Source organism: Trachypithecus francoisi, unplaced genomic scaffold (genome assembly GCF_009764315.1).
Source record: "Trachypithecus francoisi isolate TF-2019V2 unplaced genomic scaffold, Tfra_2.0 Lachesis_group14, whole genome shotgun sequence".
In the NCBI taxonomy this organism is placed as follows: Eukaryota; Metazoa; Chordata; class Mammalia; order Primates; family Cercopithecidae; genus Trachypithecus; species Trachypithecus francoisi.
Window position 1 is genome coordinate 55,524,325 of NW_022681459.1, and position 26,405 is coordinate 55,550,729.

Below are 26,405 nucleotides of genomic sequence, written 5' to 3' on the forward strand. Positions count from 1 at the left end.
GCTCAACTGTGAGGACCACACCCTAGACACCCAGTGAGGCGGGTCTCATAGTTTGTGGCTTATGTTAATGTCTCATCATTAATTTTCTAATAAGGTTCTTTTTAAAGTCCTTGTTTTTAATGTAATCAAAATCATAGTTTTTTTCCTTTATGATTGTGTTTTGTATGTCATATTTAAGAATTGCTTACCCATCTCAAGATCATAAACATGATTTTGAATGGTCTTTGCTAAAATAGGCTTTGCCTTTCCTGTGTAAGTCCTTAGTTCACCTGGAATTGATGTTTGTGCTTGGTGTGAGGTAGGGATCTAGTTTCACTTTGTCTGCCATGTAGACAGCTGAGTGGCTTGGGACCATGTGTGGGAATGCTCCTCTTTCCCGGTTGCCAACTCTGTTGTGTGTGTGTGGACCTGTTTCTGGGCTCCATCTTCTGTCCATTGGTCTGTTGGTCTGCTCCATGCCAGCACTCCTTTGTCTATATGTTATAAGTCCTGACATCAGATTAGAGCTTGTTCCCCTCCCCTGTTCTCCAGGGATGCCTTAGCTATTCTTGACCTATTGGTTTTCTGTAGAGATTAGAGAATCATCTTGTGAGTTCCCTATGAAGGACCCTGTAGATAATTTTTTTTTTTTTTGAGATGGGGTCTTATTCTGTCACCCAGGCTGGAGTGCAGTGGCACAAGCTCAGCTCACTGCAACCTCTGCCTCCTGGGTTCAAGTGATTCTTGTGCCTCAGCCTTTTAAGTAGCTGAGTTTACAGGCATGTGCAATCCTGCTCTGCCACCCACTTCCTCTGTGACCTTGGGCAAGTCACTTAACCTCTATGTGCTTTGGTTTCCCCATCAGTAAAACTGGGTGATTGGATTTCCTGCCTCCTGGAGTCCCCTGAGGATTGCAAGAGCTACGTAAGTCTTTGCTCTCATTATCTGCTATTGCCTCTCCAACTACCTAGGGAGGCAGAGCAGATTCTGCTGTGGCTCGTGGCCCTTCCTCTGTCTTCAGGGCCAGCAGCATAGAATCTGCTGACTTCCTCTGTCCCCATAAGCTCTTTCTTCCACTCTTCCTCCCTTCTCTGCTTTTAAGGATCCTGTGGCAACACTGGGCCCACCCAGATCCTCCAGGATACTCTCTTGGGTTAAGGTCACTGGTGAGCCAGTGTACCCCTGTGCCATGTGGCATAACACAGACACGGCTTCTGGGGATTGAGACATGGACCTCTTCTTGGGAGGTGAGGGGGAAACATTATTTTGTCTACCACACATGGCCATGGCCAAGATTTATAAAAGTCAGCCAGGTGCAGTAGCTCATGTCTATAATCCCAACACTTTGGGAGGCCGAGGCTTGTGGATCACCTGAGCTCAGGAGTTTGAGACCAGCCTGTCCAACGTGGCGAAACCCCATCTCTACTAAAAATACAAAAATTAGCCGGGGGTGGTGGCACATGCCTGTAATCCCAGCTACTTGAGAGGCTGAGGTAGGAGAATCGCTTGAACCCAGGAGGCAGAGGCTGCAGTGAGTTGCGATCATGCCACTGCACTCCAGCCTAGGCAAGAGTGAGACTCCGTCTCAAAAAAAAAAAAAAGATTTATAAAAGTCCAAGTAACTGGGGCAGCGTGGGGTCGCCATGGTGGAGCTGCAGCAGCTGCAGGTGCAGGAGGCAGTGGACTCCATGGTGAAAAGTCTGGAGGGAGAGAACATCTGGAAGATACAGGGTTTCATGTTCTAGTGCAGCACCAACTGTTGTGAGGACAGTCAGGCCTCCATGCAGCAGGTGCACCAGTGCATTAAGTGCTGCCATGTGCCCCTGGCTCAAGCCCAGGCTTTGATCACCAGTGAGTTGGAGAAGTTCTAGGACCGCCTGGTCTGGTGAACCATGCGTTGCAACGACAAAGCCAAATATTCAATAGATGCTGGGAGTAAGGAGCTTCAGGTGAAGCAGAAGCTGGACAGTTGTGTGACCAAGTATGTAGATGACCACATGCACCTCATCCCAACTATGACTGAGAAGATGAAGGAGGCTCTCTCATCCATTGGGAAATAAAAGTTTTTGCCAGTGGCCATCGGGGCCGAGGACAAGAATATATTTTTTATAAGGAATTGGGAATTTTAGTCTTTTTTTTTTTTTTTGGAGACATGGTCTTGCTCTTTTGCCCAGGCTGGAGTGCAATGGTATGATCTCAGCTGACTGCAACCTCTGCCTCCCAGTTTCAAGCTGTTCTTCTGCCTCAGCCTTCTGAGTAGTTGGGACTACAGGCGCGCACCACCACGCCCAACTGATTTTTTAATTTTTAGTAGAGATGGGATTTCACCATGTTGGTCAGGCTGGTCTCAAACTTCTGACCTCGTGGTCCATCTGCCTCGGCCTCCCAAAGTGCTGGGATTACAGGCATGAGCCACTGGACCTGGCCGGAATTTTAGTCTTTTAAGCAAAGTTGATGAATGAAGAAATGAAGGAAAGGCTGGGCGCGGTGGCTCAAGCCTGTAATCCCAGCACTTTGGGAGGCCGAGACGGGCGGATCATGAGGTCAGGAGATCGAGACCATCCTGGCTAACACGGTGAAACCCTGTCTCTACTAAAAAATACAAAAAACTAGCCGGGCGAGGTGGCGGGCGCCTGTAGTCCCAGCTACTCGGGAGGCTGAGGCAGGAGAATGGCGTGAACCCAGGAGGCGGAGCTTGCAGTGAGCTGAGATCCGGCCACTGCACTCCAGCCTGGGCGACAGAGCGAGACTCCGTCTCAAAAAAAAAAAAAAAATGAAGGATGGCCGTAAGTGTAAGGCATATGTCACTTGCCTCTGGACACTGGTTTTTTTATGTTTTAGTCCTAAAAAATGAAATGGAAAAAAGTGGTGCTAAATTGGGTCAGAGATATTACAGGAGAGTTTTAGAGCTTGTATTTCCTGGGCCAGTGCTTGTCCTGGCAATAAGGATCTCCCCTCTAACAAGCCAGAGCCCTCCAAGGTACCGGACTCTTCTTACTACACAGGTACCAACAGGCTGGCAGGTTAGAGTTGGTGGAGTTTGAGGAGAGATATTTCCTCTTCGTTGCCAACATCCTGTTTACCAGGAGTGTCTCCACATCGTTTTCCATAAGCTGTGAAACAAAATCCATGAGGTCATTCACTTAGAAGGAAAAAAAGTTTTCTGTGTCTTTGTTTTCCTGGTTTTGTGTAATTTATACAAGGTCATACAAGTTGATTTTAAGATGTGGAATTGGGAGGGAGACTCGTTTGGATACGAACTTTGAAAGGTTCCCGCCGGGCGTGGTGGCTCACGCCTATAATCCCAGCACTTTGGGAGGCCAAGATGGGCAAATCATGAGGTCAGGAGAGCGAGACCGTCCTGGCTAACACAACGAAACCCCGTTTCTATTAAAAATACGAAAAGAAATTAGCCAGGTGTGGTGGCGGGCGCCTGTAGTCCAGCTACTCGGGAGCCTGAGGCAGGAGAATGGCGTGAACCGGAAGGTGGAGCTTGCAGTGAGCCGAGATGGCACCACTGCACTCTAGCCTGGGTGACAGAGTGAGACTCCGTCTCAAAAAAAAAAAGAAGTTTGAAAGGTTCAGGCCAGGCGCAGTGGCTCAAGCCTGTAATCCCAGCACTTTGGGAGGCCGAGACGGGCGGATCACGAGGTCAGAAGATCAAGACCATCCTGGCTAACACGGTGAAACCCCGTCTCTACTAAAAAATACAAACAAGTAGCCGGGCGAGGTGGCGGGCACCTGTAGTCCCAGCTACTTGGGAGGCTGAGGCTGGAGAGTGGCGTGAACCCGGGAGGTGGAGCTTGCAGTGAGCCGAGATTGCGCTACTGCACTCCAGCCTGGGCGACAGAGCGAGACTCCGTCTCAAAAAAAAAAAAAAAGAAAAAAGAAAGGTTCCTTGTGGATCCCCATTTCTGGTCATCAGGATATGGATGTACATTTCTTAAAATTATGATATCTGCATCTTTCAGCCTGGAGACCATGCAAAAACATGAGAGGCGATGACACACTAATTATGGGAAGCAGGATTACTGGCTGATGGGCCCTGAGGCTGTGTGTAGCAAAATGACAGGGCAATCTTTGCAGTAACGCTTTGCCCATGAAGAGAAGGGGGTTTTGATTGTGGTATATACTAGTATATGGGAGTGAACAGGAGTGAACAGTAAAAGAGGAGCATTTGATTACTTGATTATAACAGAGTTATGAAGTACTGGATTTGGAAAAACCTGGTTTTTATAGAACAAATGGAATGAAGACCTAAACCTAGCATTGCCTACTTAGCCCTCTGAATTAACAGAGTGCAGTCAAGACAAACCCCTGGCAATAGGAAATTCAAGGGAGAAAAAGGAAGCAACTTGGGCTAGGATGAGCTGACTCCCTGAGAGCAAAGGAGAGGCAGCCCCCATTACCAAATGCCATTTCTGCCTGGGGCTTTCGTAGCTTGCAGTGCTCCTGCCCCAGCATGGCACCTTATTGTTTTGATAGCAACCTCATTGTATTTTCACCAGCTTATTACTTGAAATGATAGGGCAACCTGTCCATTTGCTGCTTCCCGGCTGTGATATATTTTCCTAGTGGTTTGGCTTTAAAAATAAATAAGATGTAATTTTCTATGCCCCCCCCCCAAAAAAAAAAGTCCAGATAACCACAGAAAGTCTCAGCTCACTATCCGTGGCCCCTGGAACCCGGCATCTCCTGCCCAGTTGTGGTCTCTGGCTCCGTGATGACCTCACGGGGGACATGGCTGCGGTGCCGGTTCAGCCACCATGGGAAGCTTTTTCCCAAAGACGAGGCGTCTGCTTGAGGCACATGTGGAGTGGCAGGGGCCAGGGCAGGGTCCAGACAGTTTTCGCCTGGCAGCCACTGCAGCCTTTCTGCACAGGAGGGCCTTCGGGCTCAGGGATAGGAGCGGCTTGACGCCAAAAAAAACAAAAAAACCAAAACAGGCTTGTTGGTCACTCGGCATCTCCCCACGGGAGTTCCTGGCACTCCCCAACAAGGGGTTCCTGAACAAGGGTTCAGACATTTGGATTCTTGTTCAGCAAACAAATGCCTTCAGATTGTTCTGTGAGGACTTGAAGCAAAGCAGAGGCAATGGAAGGTCCCTGATAAACTCCGGGTGTTTGATCCCTGTCCCTAGAGATGAGCCAGCATTTCAGAGGCACTGCTGACCAGCATGGGGCTCGGTACAGACCTGAGTCCAGCAGGTCATGTTGGAGAGAGAGAAGCTCCCAGGATTCAGCAAAACTCTGGGAGCATCTGTCGGCAGATGCTGCACCAGCTGCAGGTGTGAGCATGCGGGAGTCCGGGCAACGAGAGGAGGAAGATGGAGAGAATGGCACAGGGACATGCAGAGGGAGGCCGAGGGTCACCTGCTGCTCTGGCCACTGAGGTGGCTGGATGAGGAGTGTAGCTGGGTGCTGGATGGCACTTGTAGACCTGGAGCCTGGAATGTTCCAGACTGGCCCTGGTCATTCCTGACTCCCTGGGCCTGCGGTGAGCAGTGGCTGAAAAACTTGAGAGCTCTGAGCAGGACCTGCTACAGGGCTGGGTTGGGCTGGTTGCTGTGTTTGCTAAAACATCTCATCTTCAGCTGGGCGCAGTGGCTCACACCTATAATCCCAGCGCTTTGGGAGGCCGAGGTGGGTAGATCACAAGGTCAGGAGTTCAAGACCAGTCTGGCTCTACTAAAAATACAAAACATAACAACAACAACAACAACAAAATTAGCTGGGCATGGTGGCGTGCGCCTGTAATCCCAGTTACTAGGGAGGCTAAGGCAGGAGAATCGCTTGAGCCTGGGAGGCGGAGGTTGCAGTGAGCCGAGATTACGCCACCGCACTCCAGCCTGGGTTACAGTGCGAGACTCCATCTCAAAAAAAAAAAAAAAGAAAAAGTTCTCATCTTTATTGGCCACAGCTCTCTTCGGCTGGCAATGGCTCGTGGACACATCGGGCCTGGGAACATATGGTTGTCTCCTGGCAGGTGCTCAGGGTCACGTTATCATGCTGGAAGGTGTCATTCGGCTCAGAACCAGGCGCCCACTTGTTCTTTTAAATTTGCTTTGTCGTTTAATCTTTGCCTTGGGGAACTTGGCCCGTTTTTCCAGGACGGGGGCAGAGAGGTGGCTTTCTGGTTCTGGCAGGGAAGAGCGAGGCTGGAATGGCTCCCCGTTGGCCCAGCCCGTGTCGCTCTCGGGGCCCAGCTGGCAGGGGAATGCCCCAGAAGGCACTGTTGGGAGGCACAAAGGCCCGAGTGGTCTGGCATAGCCGGGTGCTGAGCCACAGAGCCTTGAGCTCCGTGCTTCCTGGGCTCCTGGTACGTGCTGAGAGTCTCAGGCCAGAAGGGGTCCAGAGGTTTGGATCATCATTTCCGAGGGCTGGGTTGTCAGCTGGTGCGCTGCTGCCCTGGCAGACATTGTCTGGAGACATATGTGGTCGTCACGGCCTGGGGTGGGGGTGCTGCTGACATCCAGTGGGTGGAGGCCAGGGATGCTGCCCACCATCCTCCCGGCGGCTGGCACCCCACAGAGAGTTATCCAGCCCCCACAAGAGTCAACAGCGCTGCCATGGGGAACCTGCCCTGTAAGCTGAAGCCCAGGGGTTCCTCTTTTTCTTCTTATCTTAAAGCAGGCTTGGCCGGGCACCATGGCTCGGGCTGTAATCCCAGTACTTTGGGAGGTAGAGGCAGGTGGATCATGAGGCCAGGAGATCAAGACCATCCAGTCCAACATGGTGAAACCCCATCTCTACTCTAAAATACAAAAAATTAGCCTGGTGTGGTGGCACACACCTGTAGCCCCAGTTACTCGGGAGGCTGAGGCAGGGGAATCGTTTGAACTTGGGAAGTGGAGGTTGCAGTAAGCCAATTGCGCCGCCACACTCCAGCCTGGTGACAGAGCAAGACTCCGTCTCAAAAAAAAAAAAGCCAAAAAAACAAAAAAACCAAATCAGGCTTGTTGGTCACTCAGCATCTCCCCACAGGAGTTCCCAGCACTCCCCAACAAGGGGTTTCTTGTGGTCAGACATTTGGATTCCTGTTCAGCAAACGAATGCCTTCAGATTGTTCTGTGAGGACTTGAAGCAAAGCAGAGACAATGGAAGATCCCTGATAAACTCCGGGTGTTTGATCCCTGTCGAAGTCCTGGCTGGTGCCTTCACTGTGGCGCGTGGGCCTCTGTGGGCTTCTCCCATGATATTTAGCTCATGGTGTAAATGGATGGTGACTTTGGCTCTGCCCAAGCCATACTCAGCATCTTTAAGGTGGGGGAGTTTGGTGTCTCCAGGGTTGGAAAGTGGCTTCCTGCTCTTAGGAGGAGAAGCGGTTCCGCGTCTTAGAATGTCTGTTCATTTCTGACTTCTTTGACAGCTTGGTTTGAAGGAAATTGTTCTTGAAATACCCTTTAGAATTGCTTTCTCCTTTTGGACAATCTCATGCCAAAATGAGACAAAGTTTTACTGGGAATCAATTCTTAACTCTTTTTTCCTTTTAAAAAAGTTGAGGTGAAACTCACATAAGATAAAATTAACCACTTTATTTATTTATTTATTTATTTGTGTGTTTGTTTATTTAGAGACGGTGTCTTGCTCTGTCACCCAGGCTGCAGTGCAGTGGCGCGATCTTGGCTCACTGCAAGCTCTGCCTCCTGGGTTCACGCCATTCTCCTGCCTCAGCCTCCTGAGTAGCTGGGACTACAGACGCCCACCACCATGCACGGCTCATTTTTTGTATTTTTAGTAGAGACGAGGTTTCACCGTGTTAGCCAGGATGGTCTCGATGTCCAGACCTCGTGATCCGCCAGCCTCGGCCTCCCAAAGTGCTGGGATTCCAGGTGTGAGCCACCGTCCCAGCCAAAATTAGCCAGTTTAAAATGAACACTTCAGTGGCATTTATTACATTCATGATGTTGTGCAACCTCTTCCTCTGTGCAGTTCTAGAACATTCTCATCACTTGAGAAAGCCCCATACCCAGTAAGCTTAATCACTTCCGGTCCATCTTGCCCCTTGCTCTTGGCAAGCAGCATGGCTTCTGCCTCTGTGGATTCTGTGTTTTCTATCAATGAAACCATGATTATGTGGCCTTTTGTGTCTGGCTTCTTTCACTTGGCAGAAGGTGCGTGAGTTTCACACACGTTGTAGCCTGGTCAGTACTTCCTCTCTTTTTCTTCTTTTGAGATGGATCTTACTCTGTTGCCCAGGCTGGAGTGAAGTGGCACCATCTCAGTTTACTGCAACCTCTGCCTCCCGGGTTCAAGCAATTCTCCCACCCCAGCCTCCTGAGTAGCTGGGGCCACAGGTGTGCACCACCATGTCTGGCTAATTTTTTGTGTTTTGGTAGAGATGGGGTTTCACCATGTTGCCCAGGCTGGTCTCGAACTCCTGAGCTCAGCAATCAGCCCACCTTGGTCTCTCAAAGTGCTGGGATTGCAGGCATAAGCCATCACGCCCAGCCTACTTCCTCTTTATGGCTGAATAGTATCCCGTTGTATGATTGGAAGATACTGGGTTTGTCCATTCATACATTGGTGGATGTTTGGATTTCCACTTTGGGTTATTGTGAATCATGCTGTGGTGAGCATTTGTGTACAAGTTGTGTGGATGTATGTTTTCAATGTTTTTGAATTGCACCTGGGGATAGAATTCTGGGTAATGTGTTAATTCTATGTTGAACTTTCTGAGGAAGCAGTCTTTAACTCTTAAATGGAAGTTCTGCCTCCTGACAAGAATGCACTTGCTCAGCGTCTCAGCCCACAACTTCTTTAGGCTGGGGTTGGGCTGGCCATGTTGGTGTGTGAACACACCTTCCTGGGGCACAGTGGGGCCTGTTATGATTTCAGGCTTCCAGAAGGTTCCATCAAGCAGAGACATGATGAGCTGCGTTGGAATAACATGGAACAACTTAATAGTATTAAGTCCTGAATTAGATTCTAACTTCTGCCTTGGGATATGAGCTTTATTTTAAACATGAAATCAGGAGAGAACATTTCTTAATCAGTGTTATCAAGGATTATGTGATTTTACCATAAATAATAAATGTGGGAGTGACATTGAGAAGGAGGTTTTAGGTATCTTCGTAGCTTCATTTCTCCTCCTTTCTTTCCCCCCATTCATGTATTTGTTTTTAATTGCAATAAACCTTATAAAACAACCATTTTTAAGTTCAGTTTAGTGGCATTAAGTGCGTTCACATTGTTGTGTAGCCGTCACCACCATCCACCTCCAGAGCTTCCTCATCTTCCCAGACTAGACTCTGTCCCCATTCAACACCACCTCCCCATGGCCCTCCCCTAGTCCCTGGCTCCCACCATCCTACTTTCTGTCTCTATGGATTTGACTATTCTCAGAACCTCTCGTAAGTGGAAGCAGACAGTATTTGTTGTTCTGTGACCGGCCTCTTTCACTCAGTGTGATGTCTTCAAGGCTCATCCGTGTTGTAGCGTGTGTCAGGGTGTCCGTCCTTTTTAAGGCCTCCTTATTTTTTGTGCTACCTGAAGTTGGGTGTTTTCAGTAATAATAATGTGTAATGTGTATCCTGACGCATCTAATGCTGATGGTCTGGGCACGTGGTTCTTTCGTGCTGTCCTCCCTATCTTGATGAATAATTCTTGTCATTTCTAGGATTTTATAATTTAGGAGACGAGGAAGGATGTTAAATGAAAAAATGTGCCTTGGAAACAGAATGATGCGGCAAGATAAAATGGTGTATGTATTTGAATGATTGCGTATTTGAAGCTCTAGAAGCTTTTCAGAGCTTTTAACATGCTCCTAATTTGCCCGTTGATGGGCTTCCCAGGGCCTGCCTGTGCGTTTCCATTTGATCTGTGCTTGGCCATGGGAGAAGTGGTTTGCTGTTCTCAGCAGATCCCAGCAGCCTCCCCAACAAGTTAAGTGACTTGCCTGGGACTTGCAGCTTGGGTTCAGGGTGGATGACAGAGTGAGACTCTGTCTTAAAAAAAAAAAAAAAAGAAGTAGAGAATAGAATAATGATCACCATAATCCGGGGAGGTGAGGAGGAAGAGGGGGTTGGGGAGAGATTGGTCAAAGAGTACAAAGTTACAGTAGGATGGCAGGAATAAGTTCTGTTGCTCTATTGTACAGTAGGATAACTATGGTTAATAGTATTATATTGTATATTTCAAAATAGCTAGAGAAAGGATTTTGAACATTCTCACCACAAAGAAATGATAAATGTACAATTAATGGATATATTAAATACACTTATTTGAGTTTTACACGATGTCTAGGGGTCAGGACCAGGCACTGGGACAGACACTGGGGCAGGGTCGGGGTGGGTGCTGGCTGCTGGGGGTGCTTGTCTGAGGCTAAGACTAGGTGGGACCGACAGAGGAGGACGTGTGAGGACCCACCTGCAGCAACCCGAGGGGATGGCAGTGGTGGGGTTACAGGGTGCGGACTTGGATTCCAAAGAGGAGAAACCAAGGAAACCAAGGTGTGGGCTTCCTTGGGGTGTGCGAAGGGCTCCTCCTTCTCCATTGTCTAGCCAATGGCACAGATGGGGACAAGGAGGAATAGGAGGCTGGCTCTGCCCTCCCCACCCCTAACCCTGGGCAGAGCTGCGCCCTTTACCTTGACTGCAAGGCCAACACAGGACTTTGTTCCTGAGGCATCGTGAGCAGCACCTGGGCTTTTCTACAGTCCAGCTTGCTGGAGACGCTCGTGCTGGGATGAGACTCTGCTCTCCTGGGTCCGAGGCTCACTCCTCCTCTCATGGCTTGACATCCTGACATGCACTGAGCACCCAACCCTGAAAGCACGTGTCCCCTTGTTCCTGTGAAGCGAACCTGCATTCGTGAGACACAGGTCCTAGGTTGTTGCCCAGAAAGGAGAAAAGCCAGACGCCCTCAGGTAGCAGGATCAACACATCGCACCTGTTGTCTGGCCCCAGTCTGGCCTCTAAAACAAAACAAAACAAACCCAGAAGAGGGAGAGATGTACACAGTCACTTCAAAGTTCCCTGGCTTTGAATGAGAGCCACCAGGAGCCACCAAGCAGGGCCCTCCCTGCCTGCCGTGAAGGCCTCGGGAAGGACAGGCACGTACCCTGTGTCTCTTACCGGCTGGACAGCAAGCAACGCCCTGTGGATGTGACCACAGCCGGCCACGGGGGATGACTCTGGACCCTGAGGGCATCATGAGCTGCCCCAGCCAGGCCTCCAGGGGCACTGGTGATGGGAGAGTGGAGGAGCCCCCCAGGCTGTGGTGCACGGGGTGGTGACAGAGACTCACAGTGAGCCAGTGGGCCCCTGCTTCCCTCCCAGCACTGGCTGCCTCTCCAGCTGCCTGTGGCTCCATCTCACAGGCTCATCCCCAAGGCCCCAGATGTTTCAGAAACTGGCCTTTCCTTCTCCATGCCCTCAGCAGACCCTCCCATGCCAGGACTAGGGTCTTCTTGGACCATCCCCTCTGTCATCCCATCCACCATCGGTGGGGACTTGGCCTCAGGTTATTCTGGGCCCTGCTGCTCAGCCCGAGTCACCTTACCAGGCACATTCAGCTTCTTTGTGCCTTGGTGTCCTCGCTTGTCAAGGGGCCAGTGATGGTTCCTCGTGGTGCGTGGGTCCTGTCCACGCCTCTGCGGACATTTCCTCTTCAGCCACCCCCACTGCCCTGCACCAAGAGCCCATGAAGCTGGCAGCAATCGGAGGTCCACCCACTCCCTGCCTCCATGCCCATGTCTCCCTGCTACTCTGCATTCCTGGGGTCGATTTATGTCCCCCCAAAATTCACATCCACCTGGAACCTCAGAGTGGGATGTTATTTGGAATTAGGCTCTTTGCAGCTGTAATTGAAATTGAGATGCTGACCTGAGGCCGTACTGGCTTCTGGTGCGGTGAACAGAAGACAAGCATTGTGCTCCCAGGAGGACTGTTCCCTCCACTTGGTGTGGCAAACTCCATTCTTCCTAGGAAACCCACTCCCCTGTCCTCTGGGGCCGTCCAGCATCGGCTGCGCTGCTCTTCACCCACAGCCGCCTGTCACCTGCCACCGAGTCTTGGAACTGTGGCACTGCCCCCTGCCCCCTGAGGGCTGCCTGCTCCTTGAAGGCCATGATATGACCTCTGCCCCCACTGCCCCACAGCATGAGCCCACCATGGGGAACACGATCGCCGATGACCATTATCCAACTGCAAAGTCTTTCACGAAAAGTCGGGGGGACTGGACAGGTCCCAACCTCCATGAAGACCCAGAAAGTTCCTTCCCATGACGTGGTTCAGGTTTGTGCAGCACCTGCTGAGGAGGGCCCTGCAGCCTCCACTCTGTCATCTGCTCTGTCTCCTTCCCACATCTCAGCCACAATGAGGTGACTCACCCTTCCCGGGAAAGCAGGGGATGGTACTTGATCGCTTTTGAGGTGCCGCGGAGCCGCTCCAGGCCTGGGAGGAATGCCTGGAGCACGGGCAGAGGGAGTGCTGGGCGGGCTCTGTGCCTGCCCAAATCAAACAGACCCCAGACTGTGAACCTGACCTGTACTCATGCACAGAAATAAAACCATGGGGGACAGTGTGAGGCTGAAAGTCATCATCACCTAAAGGCCATAGACCGTAGCCCCTGAAAACTGTACAGGTCCCAGACCCAGGGAAGGCCAGAAGCCACCACAGTGCAGGGGAGCTATGTGGTGTGGGGTCCTGGGACATGAGAGGACAACGGGTGGAAACGAGGGAAACCTGCAGAAGGAATGGCTTCAGTTAATAACATGTCAATACCGGCTCATTCCTTATGACAAATGCTGAGGCCAGGTGCAGCCGCTCACACCCGTGAATCCCAGCACTTTGGGAGGCTGAGGCGGGAGGATCGCTTGAGGCCAGGAGTGCGAGACCAGCCTGGGCAACATCGCAAGGCCTCACCTCTAGATAAAACAAAAACAGAAAACCCAGCCAGGCATGGTGGCATGCTCCTATAGTCCTAGCTTCTCAGGAGGCTGAGGCAGGAGGACCACTTGAGCCTAGGAGCTCAAAGCTCAAGGTTGCAATAATCACACCCCTGCATTCCAACCTGGGCAACAGAATGAGACTCTGTCTCAAAACAAACAAGCAAAAACCCCCAAACCTACTGTGCTAATGTAATAACATAACTAATAGGGGCCTGGGTGTGGGATTGCTGGGAACCTTCTGTATTAGTAATTTTTTGTATAAATCTAAAACTGTTTCAAAATTAGGTTTAAAAAAAAAGTCAGCAATGCAGACAGAACTACTGTCAGCAGTGCCGATAGCTCTCTGGGCTCACGTAGAAACAGTTTTTGCTTTGTGTGAAAGAGTAACTCCTTCCTTTTCTATTTTTATTTATTTATTTTTTTTGAGATGGAGTCTCACTCTGTCACCCAGGCTGCAGTGGTGCCATCTTGACTCACTGCAACCTCCGACTCCCAGGTTCAAGTGATTCCCCTGCCTCAGTCTCCCAAGTAGCTGGGATTACAGATGTGCACCACAATGCCCCACTGATTTTTGTATTTTTAGTAGAGACGGGGTTTCGCCATGTTGGCCAGGCTGGTCTCGAACTCCTGACCTCTGGTGATCCGCGCACCTCGGCCTCCCAAAGTGCTGGGATTACAGATGTGAGCCACTGCGCCTGGCCTATTTCTTGTAACCTAACATCATGTTGTCTTGATCTATATCTCTGCCAAAAACGGAGGTTTGTGCTACTGTGTGGTTTAGCTGCGTCATATTCCATCGTGGGGATAGGCTGTGCTTGGCTCAGCGTTCCCGTATTGGTGGTGTTTAGATGTGTGTGTATGAAGGCTTAAGCTCCAGGTTGGTTCAAAATCCAACCCAGACTACTTAAGTAAAAAGCAAATTCACTGTGGCTGGGTAACCTGGGCAGGGCTGTGGTCTCGAAGGAAATTGATGTTAGGATTAATATTAAGGCACTCCTCGTGTTCTCTAGCACACTTCACGGTCGTTAATATTTAATGCTATTTTCTGTCTGTTACGTCATCGTTTTGTGCCTGAGTGAAGATAGATGTCCCTAGAATATGGATCCTTGTTCCGGGGTGTTTCTCTGTGCTCTGCCTTCCTGGGCTGCCCCCAGGAAGACCCCAGTGCTGCAGCCTCCACCCACCGTGTGGGGATCAGACTAGCTCAGGGCACCCCAAGAAGGCCTGGGCTTTTAGCTTAAAATCAGTACGGCCTTTACACGTTGGTCCAGAACAAACACATCCATGTGTGGTTTAAGATAAAAGCATGTTTCATAACAACTGCCATGAGGAAGTAAACAGTACCCTATCTGTATTATTGTAATGGACATTAAAAAAAAAAAAGTCAAACAGACACAAAAAAATAGCTTACATGAAAACATGGAGTCTCATTATGCTGTTTGCGTAAATGTTGATGTTGGAGTTAAAGCGACACCATGCTTCTCTGGCCCCTTTGCCTCTCCCTCCCCCTCTCCCTGCTCCTCCCTCCTTCCCTTTCTTCTACAAACGTTTATCCAGTGGCTCTGAGTGCCAGGAGCTGTTCTAGAGGTGAGGGGTGCAGCAGGAACAAGACCTACAGACTCTGGGTCCTCAGGGACTCATGGGGAAAGAAACAGATGTAAACAAATAAAAAAATCAGAGCCCTAGGCCGGGTGTGGTGGCTCACACCTATAATCCCAGCACTTTGGGAGGCCGAAGTGCGTGGATCACTTGAGGTCAGGAGTTCGAGACCAGCCTGGCCAACATGGTGAAACCTCGTCTCTACTAAAAATACAAAAATTAGCTGGGCGTGGTGGCACATGTCCGTAATCCCAGCTACTTGGGAGACTGAGGCAGGAGAATCACTTGAACTCGGGAGGCAGAAGTTGCGGTGAGCCGAGATCATGTCATTGCACTGCAGCCTGGGCAACAGAGTGAGACTCCGTCTCAAAACAAACAAACAAACAGAGAGAGTCCTGGCACTCCTGTGCAAGAACTGAAGTTGGGATGTGGCAGATGGGAGTGAGGGGTCAGCATGGTGGGTCCTCCAGTGAGGGACCTAGGGGTGAAGCTAGTGTCTGAGAAGGTGGGCAGTGCTCCAGCAAGGGGACGTCCAAAGGCCCTGGGGCAGGAAAAGCTGTCACAGAATGACAGGGACAGATCACGTAGACCACAGGACAGAGGGGTGTGGATTTTATGCTGGGTGCCGTTAGGGGCCACAAGGGAGCAGGGTGATGAGGTCAATATTTTAGGAAGACCACTCTGGCTGCCACATGAGGATGATGGTGGAGGGAAACTGAGGCTGGCAGACCCCAGGGGTGTTCAGCATGTGGCCAAGCAATGCCTATGGGTCATAGGCTATTTTTAAGATTTTTCTTTTTTGGGGGGAGACAGAGCCTTGCTCTGTCCCCTAGGCTGGAGTGCAGCGGCGCAATCTCAGCTCACTGCAACCTCCGCCTCCCAGGTTCAAGCGATTCTCATGCCTCAGCCTCCCAAGTAGCTAAGATTACAGGCATGCACCACCACGTCCAGCTAATTTTTGTATTTTTAGTAGAGACATGGTTTCGCCACATTACCCAGGCTGGTCTCGAACTCCTGACCTCGTGATCCACCCGCCTCAGCCTCCCAAAGTGTTACGATTAGAGGCGTGAGCCACTGCGCCTGGCCGGGCCACATTTTTTTTATCCATTAATCTGTGGGTGGACCTGGATCACTTCCGTGTTTTAGCTCTGGTGAATAGCGCTGCTGTGAACAAAGGTGTGGTTGACTCATCTTTCTATTTTGTTACAAAAGGATTGCATTTGTAGCAACCCAAATAGTACATGCTAATTGTAAGACATCTCCATAACACAACATGAGCAGTGAAGTAGAAAGGCCGTTCTCTCTCTGCCACCCCATCCTTGTAGGTCCTTTGTAGGAGTCGCTGCAGCATCCTTCCAGAGTTTTCTATACATACATAACATGTTCGTGCATAAGTAAAGCAGCCCCTCACAAAATGGGATCACGCGGTGCATAGCCCTTTCATTTTATTTGCACATATTTTAGACACACTGATGTTGATGACAGCGTAATAGTCCATTGTGTGGCCCCTCTCACTGGGTTATACGTTTCCCAGCTGATAGGTGTTTAGGTGGTTTCTTTGTCTTTGGTTTGTGTGTTTTGGCTTCCAGAAGGAATGATTGCTTAAGCTTAGGGTCGCCGAATGTTTACAATTTATTTTTGGCAAAGGAATATATAAACGGGATGTAGCAAATTAAAGTTATTTATGAGCATTGCATAAGGCAAAACGATATTAACTTAGGTTAACATTGTATAACATTGTTTAGCATGTTAATTTATTTTAATTGAATTATATTAATATATGTCAGTCTGCTGGGGCTACCATTTAAAAATACCACAGATTGGGTGGCTTAAACGACGAACATTTGTGTTCTTACAGTTCTTGAGGCTGCAAGTCCAAAATCAGGAAGGCAGTGCGGCCGAATTCCCGTGGGCTTTGTTCTCCTGGCTGGTAGACAGTGCCTTCTTGCTGCGTCCTGATGTAGAGGAGAGGAGAGAGCTCTCTGCTGTCTCTTCCTGTGAGGATGCAAATCCCCTCGTGGGCCCCCCCCCCCGCCCCGTAACCTCATCATTAACCCTCATTACCCCCAGAGGCCTCATCTCCAAAACCCCTCACCTTGGGTTAGAATTTTGAGGAGACACAGTTTGGTTACCAGCAACACATTAGTATTGTATATGCTGGGCAGTGAGGTTTAATGTGTTTTTTTGGTTTTTTTTTTTTTTTTTTTTTTGAGACAGAGTCTCGCTCTGTCGCCCGGGCTGAGAGTGCAATGGCCAGATCTCAGCTCACTGCAAGCTCCGCCTCATGGGTTTACGCCATTCTCCTGCCTCAGCCTCCTGAGTAGCTGGGACTACAGGCGCCGCCACCTCGCCCGGCTAGTTTTTTGTATTTTTTAGTAGAGACGGGGTTTCACCGTGTTAGCCAGGATGGTCTCGATCTCCTGACCTCGTGATCCGCCCGTCTCGACCTCCCAAAGTGCTGGGATGACAGGCTTGAGCCACCGCGCCCGGCCGAGGTTTACTGTTTTAAGTTGATGAGCGGTTGGTCCATGAGTGGGCTGTATTGGTTTTGGTCGTCTGGTGCTGTGTAACAAAGCATCTCAAACCTATGGCCTCTAACTCCAGGCGTGTTGTCTACTCACAGTGTGGCCAGGCTCATTGAGGGGCTGGTCTCTGCTCTGTGGTGTCTGGGCTCTCCCTGGGGTGGCTCAAGCCTCAGCAGCCCGGCGGGTCACATCTGGGGTCTGGGGCTTCCGTTGGCCAGGGCCCTGGACGGGAGTGCTGCCTTCTCCGTGACATGCCCTCTCTAGTGTGGGGTCTGGGCACCAGGAGGAAAGAGGCAGAACCTTCCAGCCCTCTTGGGGCCTGGGCCAGGAACTGGAGATGTGTTTCCTGCCACATCCTGTGGGACCCATCTCAGGGCCACCCTGCCCCAGAGCAGAGGAGTAGAGGCTCCCTTCGCAGCGGGAGCACCTGGGCTCAGGGAGGGAAGGAACGCACTCTCAGGCCGTCTCCCACCATGTCCTTTGCCTCGGACCTTTTTGCCTCGTTGTTGTTCTTCCCCACTTCTTACAGCCACCGGTCCTCTGCCTCTGGGCCCTGCGGACACCCTCTGGGCTGCTCCTTCCCGCTCGGAGGTGCTCTGTGGCACTTGCCAACACAACTGTGTAGCCTCGAAGGGCTCTAGGTTTATACCAGAGCCAGAGGCAACCTCCCCACCCCGAGGTTGTACAAATATTCATGTCATGTTCTGAGTCCTGACTTGCCACACTGTCCTGAGGGCCACCTGGCAGAGCAACAGCACCCAGGGCACGGCTCGGGTGTCGTTACTGGAATGGGAGCTGGGCACCCCCAGCCGGGTGTCGTTACTGGGGTGGGAGCTGGGCATCCCCAGCCGGGCCCACGTTCCTGGGTGTGAAATTTGGCTTCTGCCTCTGTTTTCCTCACCTGTGAACCGGGGGTGATGCTGGTTCTGTTATAATCTCTTGGGATCTTGGGTCCACTGCACCTGGACGCATCTGTGGCTTCTGGAGTGGTTGCATTTCTTTGTTGTTTAGACAAACTACATGACTCCAAGTCCCTCTCATATGTGACTGGTGGCTCCTGGTGCTGGGGACGTGCCGGGTGTGGAGCCACCTGCTGCTCTCATTCTGTTTCCTCTCGGGCTCCCCGCGTGCCACTGTGCTTGTCGGGCACGTTGCTGGGCTCGGGGTGACAAGGCGGCCTCTGGGCCTCATCACCCTCCAAAGGCCCAGACACTTCCTCACGGTCCCCAGAACGAGAGGGCAGAGGGCCTGGCCCTCTCTGGCTCCCTGCCCGGCTCCTGTCCTCCTGACTGGGGCAGTTACTGAGGCCTAGGACTCTGAGGGGGTGACAGGGGCCCCACACTCCATGGAAACCAGGGTGGGAGCTCTCGTGGGGGCCACAGGCAGGGGCCTCATGGGGTGGGGGCTCCTGGAACACAGAATCCGAGCCAGGCCTGGAGGACCTGGACTTGGCAGGCTATTTGGCAAATCCCACCCCACATCTGAGCCCGGGCCTGGAGGTGGCAGGTGAAGGCCCCTGGGCATAGGCCGCTGCTCTGTCCCTGGGAGCCACTGGTACCCATGGTCCGCCCCTCAAATGTCTTGTCCGATTCTGGGCCTGGAACCGGTGATGCATGCGCCTTTGTAAACAAGGTGTTCCACCGTCTTGGCCTCAGACTCCTAAGTACTGTACTTCATGTATTTACTGCTGGCGGAGAGGCCACTGCGTATCTTTGTAAAGCGGTGCTCCTCAGTGCCTCCTGTGTGCTGGGCATGTGGACTTGCATGGGGTGTAGCCGAGCTAAGTGGGACTCTCAGCACAGCATGTCGGTGAGGATATCCCCTGGGCAGGACCAGGGGGGCTTGCCAGGCACTGCAGAGTTTGAGCTGAGCTGTGAGGACAGGAAGAACGGTTGGGAGATTGGGCAGGGTAGGATCCCTGGAGGCCAGGGTAGGTGCAGAGGAGGTAAAAGAGGGCTTCGAGTCCCCATGTGGCTGGACTAAAGCGTGTGAGGAGTTTCGGCAGTGAGGGGCTGAATCCCAGTGGTCGTCAGGGTGCCCTGCTGAGCGCTTTGGGGCCCTCTGAGGGCTTTGGAGCCAGAGAAATATGTGATTGGAGCTGTGCTTTAGGAAGCCAGGGTGGGGGCCAGGGTGCTGGAGGAGGGATGGTCAAGGTGGTGGTCGTGGGTGGGGAATAGGGAGTGGGGAGTGGGGATGCCCATGCTCTCTCCTTTGGCAAGCATGCCTGAGGCTGCTCCTGGGATGGGGCCTGTAGGACCTGTGACTCCGGCAGCATCTGAATGACCCTGACTTTCCTTGTGTCTGCAGACGGCATCCACAGCGTCATGGCCTTCTGCACCCTGCGTGTCACCATCATCACGGACGACATGCTGACCAACAGCATCACTGTCCGCCTGGAGAACATGTCCCAGGAGAAGTTCCTGTCCCCGCTGCTGGCCCTCTTCGTGGAAGGGGTGGCCGCGGTGCTGTCCACCACCAAGGATGACGTCTTCGTCTTCAACGTTCAGAACGACACCGACGTCAGCTCCAACATTCTGAACGTGACCTTCTCGGCGCTGCTGCCTGGCGGCGTCCGCGGCCAGTTCTTCCCATCAGAGGACCTGCAGGAGCAGATCTACCTGAACCGGACACTGCTGACCACCATCTCCACACAGCGCGTGTTGCCCTTCGACGACAACATCTGCCTGCGCGAGCCCTGCGAGAACTACATGAAGTGCGTGTCCGTGCTACGCTTCGACAGCTCGGCGCCCTTCCTCAGCTCCACCACCGTGCTCTTTCGGCCCATCCACCCCATCAACGGCCTGCGCTGCCGCTGCCCGCCCGGCTTCACCGGGGACTACTGTGAGACGGAGATCAACCTCTGCTACTCCAACCCGTGTGGCGCCAACGGCCGCTGCCGCAGCCGGGAGGGCGGCTACACCTGCGAGTGCTTCCAGGACTTCACTGGTAGGTGCCTGGGGCCTGCAGGTGGCTGGGCTCACCCTGGCTTTGTGCACGCGTCCCCAGGTCGCATGGCCGAGGGTTTTGGGTGGTTTCCTCTGTTTACTTCTGTCCAGGGAAAACAGTTGGAGGACGGGCGCTGGGCCCAGGTGTGGGCTCCATGAACTTTGAGATGATTTCAGTAATGGTACTTTTTTTTTTTCTTTTTTGAGATGGAGTCCCACTCGGTCGCCCAGGCTGGAGTGCAGTGGCACAGTCTTGGCTCGCTGCAACCTCCGCCTGCCGGGTTCAAGCGATTCCCCTGCCTCAGCCCCGCAAGTAGCTGGGATTACAGGCACATGCAACCACGCTCGGCTAATTTTTGTATTTTTAGTAGAGACAGGGTTTCACTACATTGGTCAGGCTGGTCTTGAACTCTTGACCTCATGTGTTCCACCCTCGGCCTCCCAAAGTGCTGGGATTACAAGCGTGAGCCCCTGCACCCGGCCAGCAATGGCACTTTCTTAGCCAGCTCGGGGCTTCCCTGACCGTAGCCCACGGCTTACTCACCTCCCCTGCCCGACTTAACTGCCTGCTTTAGGAGAACAGTAGGACAAGGGTGAGATACACTTAAAAGAAAACCTAAACGCATGAAGTGACATGAGTTGCTTTTAAGTGGCTCTCAGGTTAAAGTACTTTATTCCAGATTGCAGGCTTAATTGGTTAGCGTAAAACAGCGGAACCGGGTGGAAAGTGTTGAGCCATTAATCATTTGGGTCTTGAAATCCTGTTGTTTCATGCTCCCTGTCACCGTAGAAATTTCGTGACTCATTCCCCTGCTTCTGAAGACGTTCTTTCCTTGATACGTCCTGACTCATCACCAAGATGAATTACTCCAAATGTAGCCAACGGTGTTTTTTAAAAATAAAGAGCCACCCCGAGAGGTACAAAAACACACGTTCTCTGCATCTCAGCCACAAATCTTGCTTTGGTCTTAGATCGTCTGTTCCATAAAATGATGGCTCATTTGAAAAATGAGTTTACAATGGTCCCAGTGGTGAATAGTCTCTTTTTTTTTTTTCCGAAAGCTCTCTGGGATTAGGCGGGATTTGGTTCATACCGGAGATAACGTTGAGACTCTTCCATCTACTGAGTCCTGGATTAATCTGTTTAATATAAACACCTGAGCAATCGTTAGCTGCTCGTTAGCAGCACATAGCACAAGTTTATCGAGTTTATAACAAGGGTTTGAGGTATTAGCAGGTATTTATCAGGCAGGAAGAGCGCAGGGGAGCAGAGAGAGAGGAAGGATGGCTTCCGAGGTTTTCTGCATCAGAAGTGGAGGGAAAACCACCGGCGTGGGTGTTGGCAGCCCGATGCAACAGGGCTCCCGGCTCTGACCTCTTGCACCCCAGGTTGGTGGCCTTCTGGTCATACAGCGGGTGGAAGGAAGGCACTGTGGTCACCTGCCCGGTGGTGTTCCCACGCCTGCTAGTCTGTTAGTCTGTGGCTGTCTGTTGGTGCCGTCTGCATCTGGTGCTCTCGCCCCGCTGTCTCTCACTGAGTGCTAATCCTAGATTCCTGGCTATACCGGAGCTTGGCTGTGGGCAAGGCAGGCAGGCAGAGACGGCGGGAGACCCCCGCCTCCCACAGCTCATACCTGCATTGGGTTTGGGGGTGGGGATGGCTCCAGGTGTGAGCAGGCCTGAACCAGGCCCCCTCCCCTGCTCTGAGTTTCGGTGGATTCCTGTTCTGTGTCAGCTTCCCAAGGTCCCCTTCCTTCCCTTTGCCCCTCACGGCCTTGAGCGGGCTGCTGTGCCTCTCTGAAGCGTCAGCTTGGATGTAGCAGCGGCCAGCATGGTAAGTGCCCCTTCCCCGAGCCAGTGCCCGCCATGTGGCCTGGGTGAAGGGCGCTTCGCCGACTTTCCTGCTTCAGATGAAGAAGCCATGGCTGCGGGTCCCTGGGAGGGGCCTGTTGCACTCCCAGGAGTTGGCAAGGGCACCCTCTTTACTCCGCAGATACCGAGTACCTACTGTATACCAGGCCAGCGCACACAGCCAGACCTCCCCCGGCCCGTTCCGGGGGGTGACCAAGTTCATTTGCGCCATTGGCTCTTTCGTGGGTAGAGGGGACCATGTAAGCACCTCCCACCTCTGGCTTTGTCAGATGAGTCAGAAGCCTTAGGGCAACGTCTCACGTGGCTTTGAGACCCGGCCTGGGCCTCCCAGGCCGCCAGTCCAGGCTGCAGTAAGCTTGGGGCCGCACTGGGCAGGGGTGGCCGAGGCCTCTGGGGATCCCTGTGCCAGCAGGTCCTCTCTGAAGATGACTGACCCATTGGGGGTAATCCACATTCTGAGCTGCTCGGGTTTTCTTTTCATTAGGAGAGTCATTTTTAGAAAACTAATGACTGGGGAACGGCCAAGTCTGTCATCACCAATAAGACCCACTCACATATAATGATTGGCATGAGACTAATTTGAATCTCTTTGGCTACCAAAATTATCATATGTATTTCCCTCGGAGATAAGGCTAATTAAGACTGATTATTTCTACTCCGTCCCTCTTCCTCCCCTTTTCCCTCTTTCCCTTTGAAGCGCTCCTTTTTCTGCATGGAGGTAATTGAGCTCATTTATTCACGATGAAAGTGGCGCTGTCGTCACAGGGGTTTTATTACTTGCTCTCTGGTAAGCTGAGCTCGGGGGCCTCACAGTTGCAAGGCTGGAATCAGCCCAAGTGGCTGCTGAAAGCCCCTGGCTTCCTGTGTTGCGGGACTGGAGACAGCAGGAGCTGGATGAAGGAAGTAGCGATTAATTTCAGGAAAAGCTCAACAAATTTGATGCCGGAGAAAATACAGCTCTCCCATGTCCCTGAAATCCATTTGGGCCTTAGAGAAGTCCAAGGCCCCAGGATCTGTGGATTCCCCTGATCTTTGCAGGGAAAGGAGGGCTGCCACCCGCTCCCGGCGTTGGGACTGTGGTTGGGGTCTGCCGCCATCCCACTCTCCGAAGGGACAAGGATAGGAAGCATTAAGCCTCCGGCATCTCAGATGTGCCTGGGACGCCCTCCCAGGTTTCTCCGCTCCGCAGAGAGTTCTAATCAACCGTGAGAAGCATGGGCTTGTGTTCCTCGGTTGTCAGCCCCTCGGTCTTTTCGTAAACAGTGTAGTTCTGGTTTTTGTTAAACTGCTCAAGGAGGTGTGGCAGGCTCCGACCTGGCCCCTGTGGGTCCAGACACAGGGCCCTGTTCCATCTCCCCTCTGCACCTGCTATCCCTTCATCTGAAACGCGTCTCCTCCCCATCCATCTGCCCATCACGGGCCTCTCTGAAAATCTGCTTCAGCAGCTGTCCTCTGCTGAGAAGGTTCTGGAAGTTTCCTGACCTCCTCGGATGGGTCATAGGTTTCCTCCCTTGAAGCTTCCTGGGTGCCTTGTTTATGCTTTTGTCGGTCGACCCCCATGCTGGGTGTGGTTCACACACTTCCATGTCTCTGTCCCTCAAGATGGCAGGGACTATAGCTAATGGTCGTGTGTGTGTGTGTGTGCGTGCACGTGTTTTGAGACAGAATCTCACTGTGTCACCCAGGCTGGAGTTCAGTGGTGTGATCTCAGCTCACTGCAGCCTGTACCTCTCGGGTTCAAGTGATTCTCCTGCCTCAGCCTCCTGGGTAGCTGGGACTAGAGGCATGCATCACCACGCCCCGCTAGTATTTTGTATTTTTAGTAGAGGCTGGGTTTTGCCTTGTTGGCCAGGCTGGTCTCAAACTCCTGACCTCATGTGATTCGTGTGCCTTGGCTTCCCAAAGTGCTGGGTTTGCAGGCGTGAGCCACCACGCCTGGCCGGACTGTAGCTAATGTTTAGTGAGTGCTCTGCTGTGCTGGTTACTGCTCTAGATGATTCTCCATGTATTTTCTCATTTACTTCTCGAGGCAGCTCTAGGACCTCATTTTATAATGGGTACAAGACATCAAAGCCTCTAGCCCGGTGGTTCTCCACTAGGGGTGATTTTGTCCCCAGGGACATTTGACAAAATCAGACATTTTTGGTTGTCACAGCTGGGGGCGGGGGTGCTGGTGGGATGAGGCCAGGAATGCTGCTTGGCATGTGGAGTGCACGGGACCGCCCCACGGCACAGAACCGGCCTCATTGCTGAGGGCAAGGACCCTGCTGCTGGCCCTGCGGAGGGTGGGGTCAGGACTCAAACCCGGGCATTCTGGCTTCTGAGCTGCAGCTGTTGACCCTCGAGGGGGGAACGGCCGGCCAGGTTTACCAGCTTAGATCCTTCCTCCTGCATCATTTCTTTAACAGCATTTTGTAAAAGGCACCTTCTGTACTGGTTCAAAGGGCCAGTGTGATGGGCGGTCTGCAGCGGCCCAGGAGGGGCTTAGCAGCTGTTAACCTCGCTCCCGAGGGGCTGGGAGGACACGGTTCCTTCCCCACAAGAAACCTGACCTCATTAAATCAGGCCTGGCCTTAGAACTCGGTTTTGAATCCTGGTGCTGCTCTTGGTGTCTCCTCTCCCTGATTAAACAATCATGACCACTCACTCATTACTAAAATGGGAACAGGCTGGGCGCGGTGGCTCACATCTGTAATCCCAGCACTTTGGGAGGCCGAGGCACGTGGATCACGAGGTCAGGAGATTGAGACCATCCTGGCCAACATGGTGAAACCTTGTCTCTACTAAAAATACAAAAAATTAACCGGGCGTGGTGGCCGGGTGCCTGTAGTCCCAGCTACTCAGGAGGCTGAAGCAGGATAATTGCTTGAACCCAGGAGGCGGAAGTTGCAGTGACCCGAGATCACGCCACTGCACTCCAGCCTGAGCGACAGAGCGAGACTGTCTTAAAAAAAAAAAAAAAAGACAAACCTAGGAACAGTACTCTCTACTGGTTACCAAGAACGCAAGTCCTGGGCTCTGCTCTTCCTCTGCCTTTCCCATGTGTCTGTGACAACCCAGGAGGTGGGACAGTTGTCATCCCAGTTCTGTCAACACCCAGGTGCAGCACTGGGCGGGCGGGTCCGGGATCCGACTCAGGAATCTCTTGTGAGAGGTGAGTTTCACAGCCGCCCCGGGGAGGGTCGGGTGCCCCAGGCCTCCAGCCTCTCCCTTCTGGTCCCCTGGAGGATGTCCCCAGTACCAACTCCAGATACTCCCTGCTCTGACCCTGCTTCCTCTCCCTGTCCCTCATTTCAGCCCACGGGCTCGCGGTGGATGCCCCTTGGCCCCACGTTCAGCCTCTTGCCACAGCCTAATGACTCTGCCTCCCCAGCCCAGCTCTTCTCTCTGCTGCCTGTCCCTGTTTTCATGTTATCACCTTGGGCCTCCTCCTGCCCTCCCTGCCACCCTCATCCTGCCCTGACGATCCCTTCTTCAGCGAGTGCCCAGAATGCACGTGTTTGTCACATCAGTGTTCAAGCCTTCCTGGGGTGACCGGTGCTCCAGTATAAAGTGTAGTCACTGGGCCTGTGGCACTCAGAGGTCTAGCCTCACCCCCGGCTCCCCATGCTCAGGTCACTCTGGCCTTCGGGACACACACTGGCCCCTCTCACCGTGGCACCTGCCCCTCCAGCGCACCTTCCCCCAGGTCTTCCCTGAATGTCCCCTCCCTGTCCCCGCTCCTCTGTCCTCCATGCAGCCCTCACCCCCATGGCGGTGTTCGCTTGCCATTGTCACCTTCCTCCCTCTGCACTAGATGCAGACAGCAGCGTCCTCTGCCCAACAGAACATGCCCACGGGCCTGCAGCAGGTACCATGTGCAAATGAGACGAGGGCTGGCCATCCCACCCCTCCAGATAGGCCAGAGATAATGCCCTCAGGGCCTGAAACTCATTCTGTGTGTGGTCCAAGTGCCGCCTGTGCTGCCTCTGGTGTTGAGCTGGGAGGAACAGGACCCTCCAAGAACGCACATCTCCCTTCCCTGTCTCCTTTGCCCCTTCCTAGGGGGTGCTGAGGTATGTCTGACTTTGTCCTGCCCGTGTGGGCACCGGCTAAGCTCCCACGTGGGTCTGCCCTCGTGCTCATCACAGCCGTGAGCGGGAGCGTGGGCTCCAAGCCTCTGGGCCTTCCCGGGAAGCACTTCCCTTCCTCATCTCTCCACGCTGTGAACAGGTGATTTGTCACCACAGTAAGGTCTTCGTCTTCCCATGGGGCGCATTCCTGAGTGGCAGCTCTGATATCACAGAAAAGGCGGGTTTCTCTGCAAGGCTGAACGTCTTGGAGGGGGACGGCAACAAGTGACCTTCACTCACCTCATGTCTGGGTAAAGGCAGACCCGGGTGCCCTCCTGTGTGCGCCAGTGGGCCAGGGCTTCTTTCTTAGGGTCGAGTTTATTCTTGATCTCCTGCTTTTAGGACCCCAGGGGCTGTGAGAATAATCTTCTCTCCCACTCCGCCAAGATGAGTCTCATTCTGTCACCCAGGCTGGAGTGCCGTGGCATGACCTTGGCTCACTGCAACATCTGCCTCCTGAGTTCAAGTAATTCTCCGGCCTC

General features: G+C 52.5%; 1 protein-coding gene, 1 long non-coding RNA gene and 1 pseudogene across 4 annotated transcripts in view; all 3 read left to right on the plus strand.

Moving 5' to 3' along the window:
- CELSR1 (cadherin EGF LAG seven-pass G-type receptor 1) overlaps positions 1 to 26,405 on the plus strand; it is a 186,205-nt gene that overhangs the window by 60,276 nt on the left and 99,524 nt on the right. For all 3 annotated transcript variants that reach the window (XM_033233563.1, XM_033233562.1, XM_033233561.1), the window contains exon 2: positions 19,302 to 19,940. In XM_033233563.1, coding sequence (XP_033089454.1) covers positions 19,302 to 19,940 — 639 coding nt within the window. The remainder of the gene's footprint in view (positions 1 to 19,301; positions 19,941 to 26,405) is intronic.
- Positions 1,623 to 2,089, plus strand: LOC117096312 (annotated as a pseudogene).
- Positions 3,137 to 3,923, plus strand: LOC117096316. The gene is made up of 2 exons (XR_004442449.1): positions 3,137 to 3,248; positions 3,873 to 3,923. It is a non-coding gene; the product is annotated as an uncharacterized LOC117096316 (long non-coding RNA).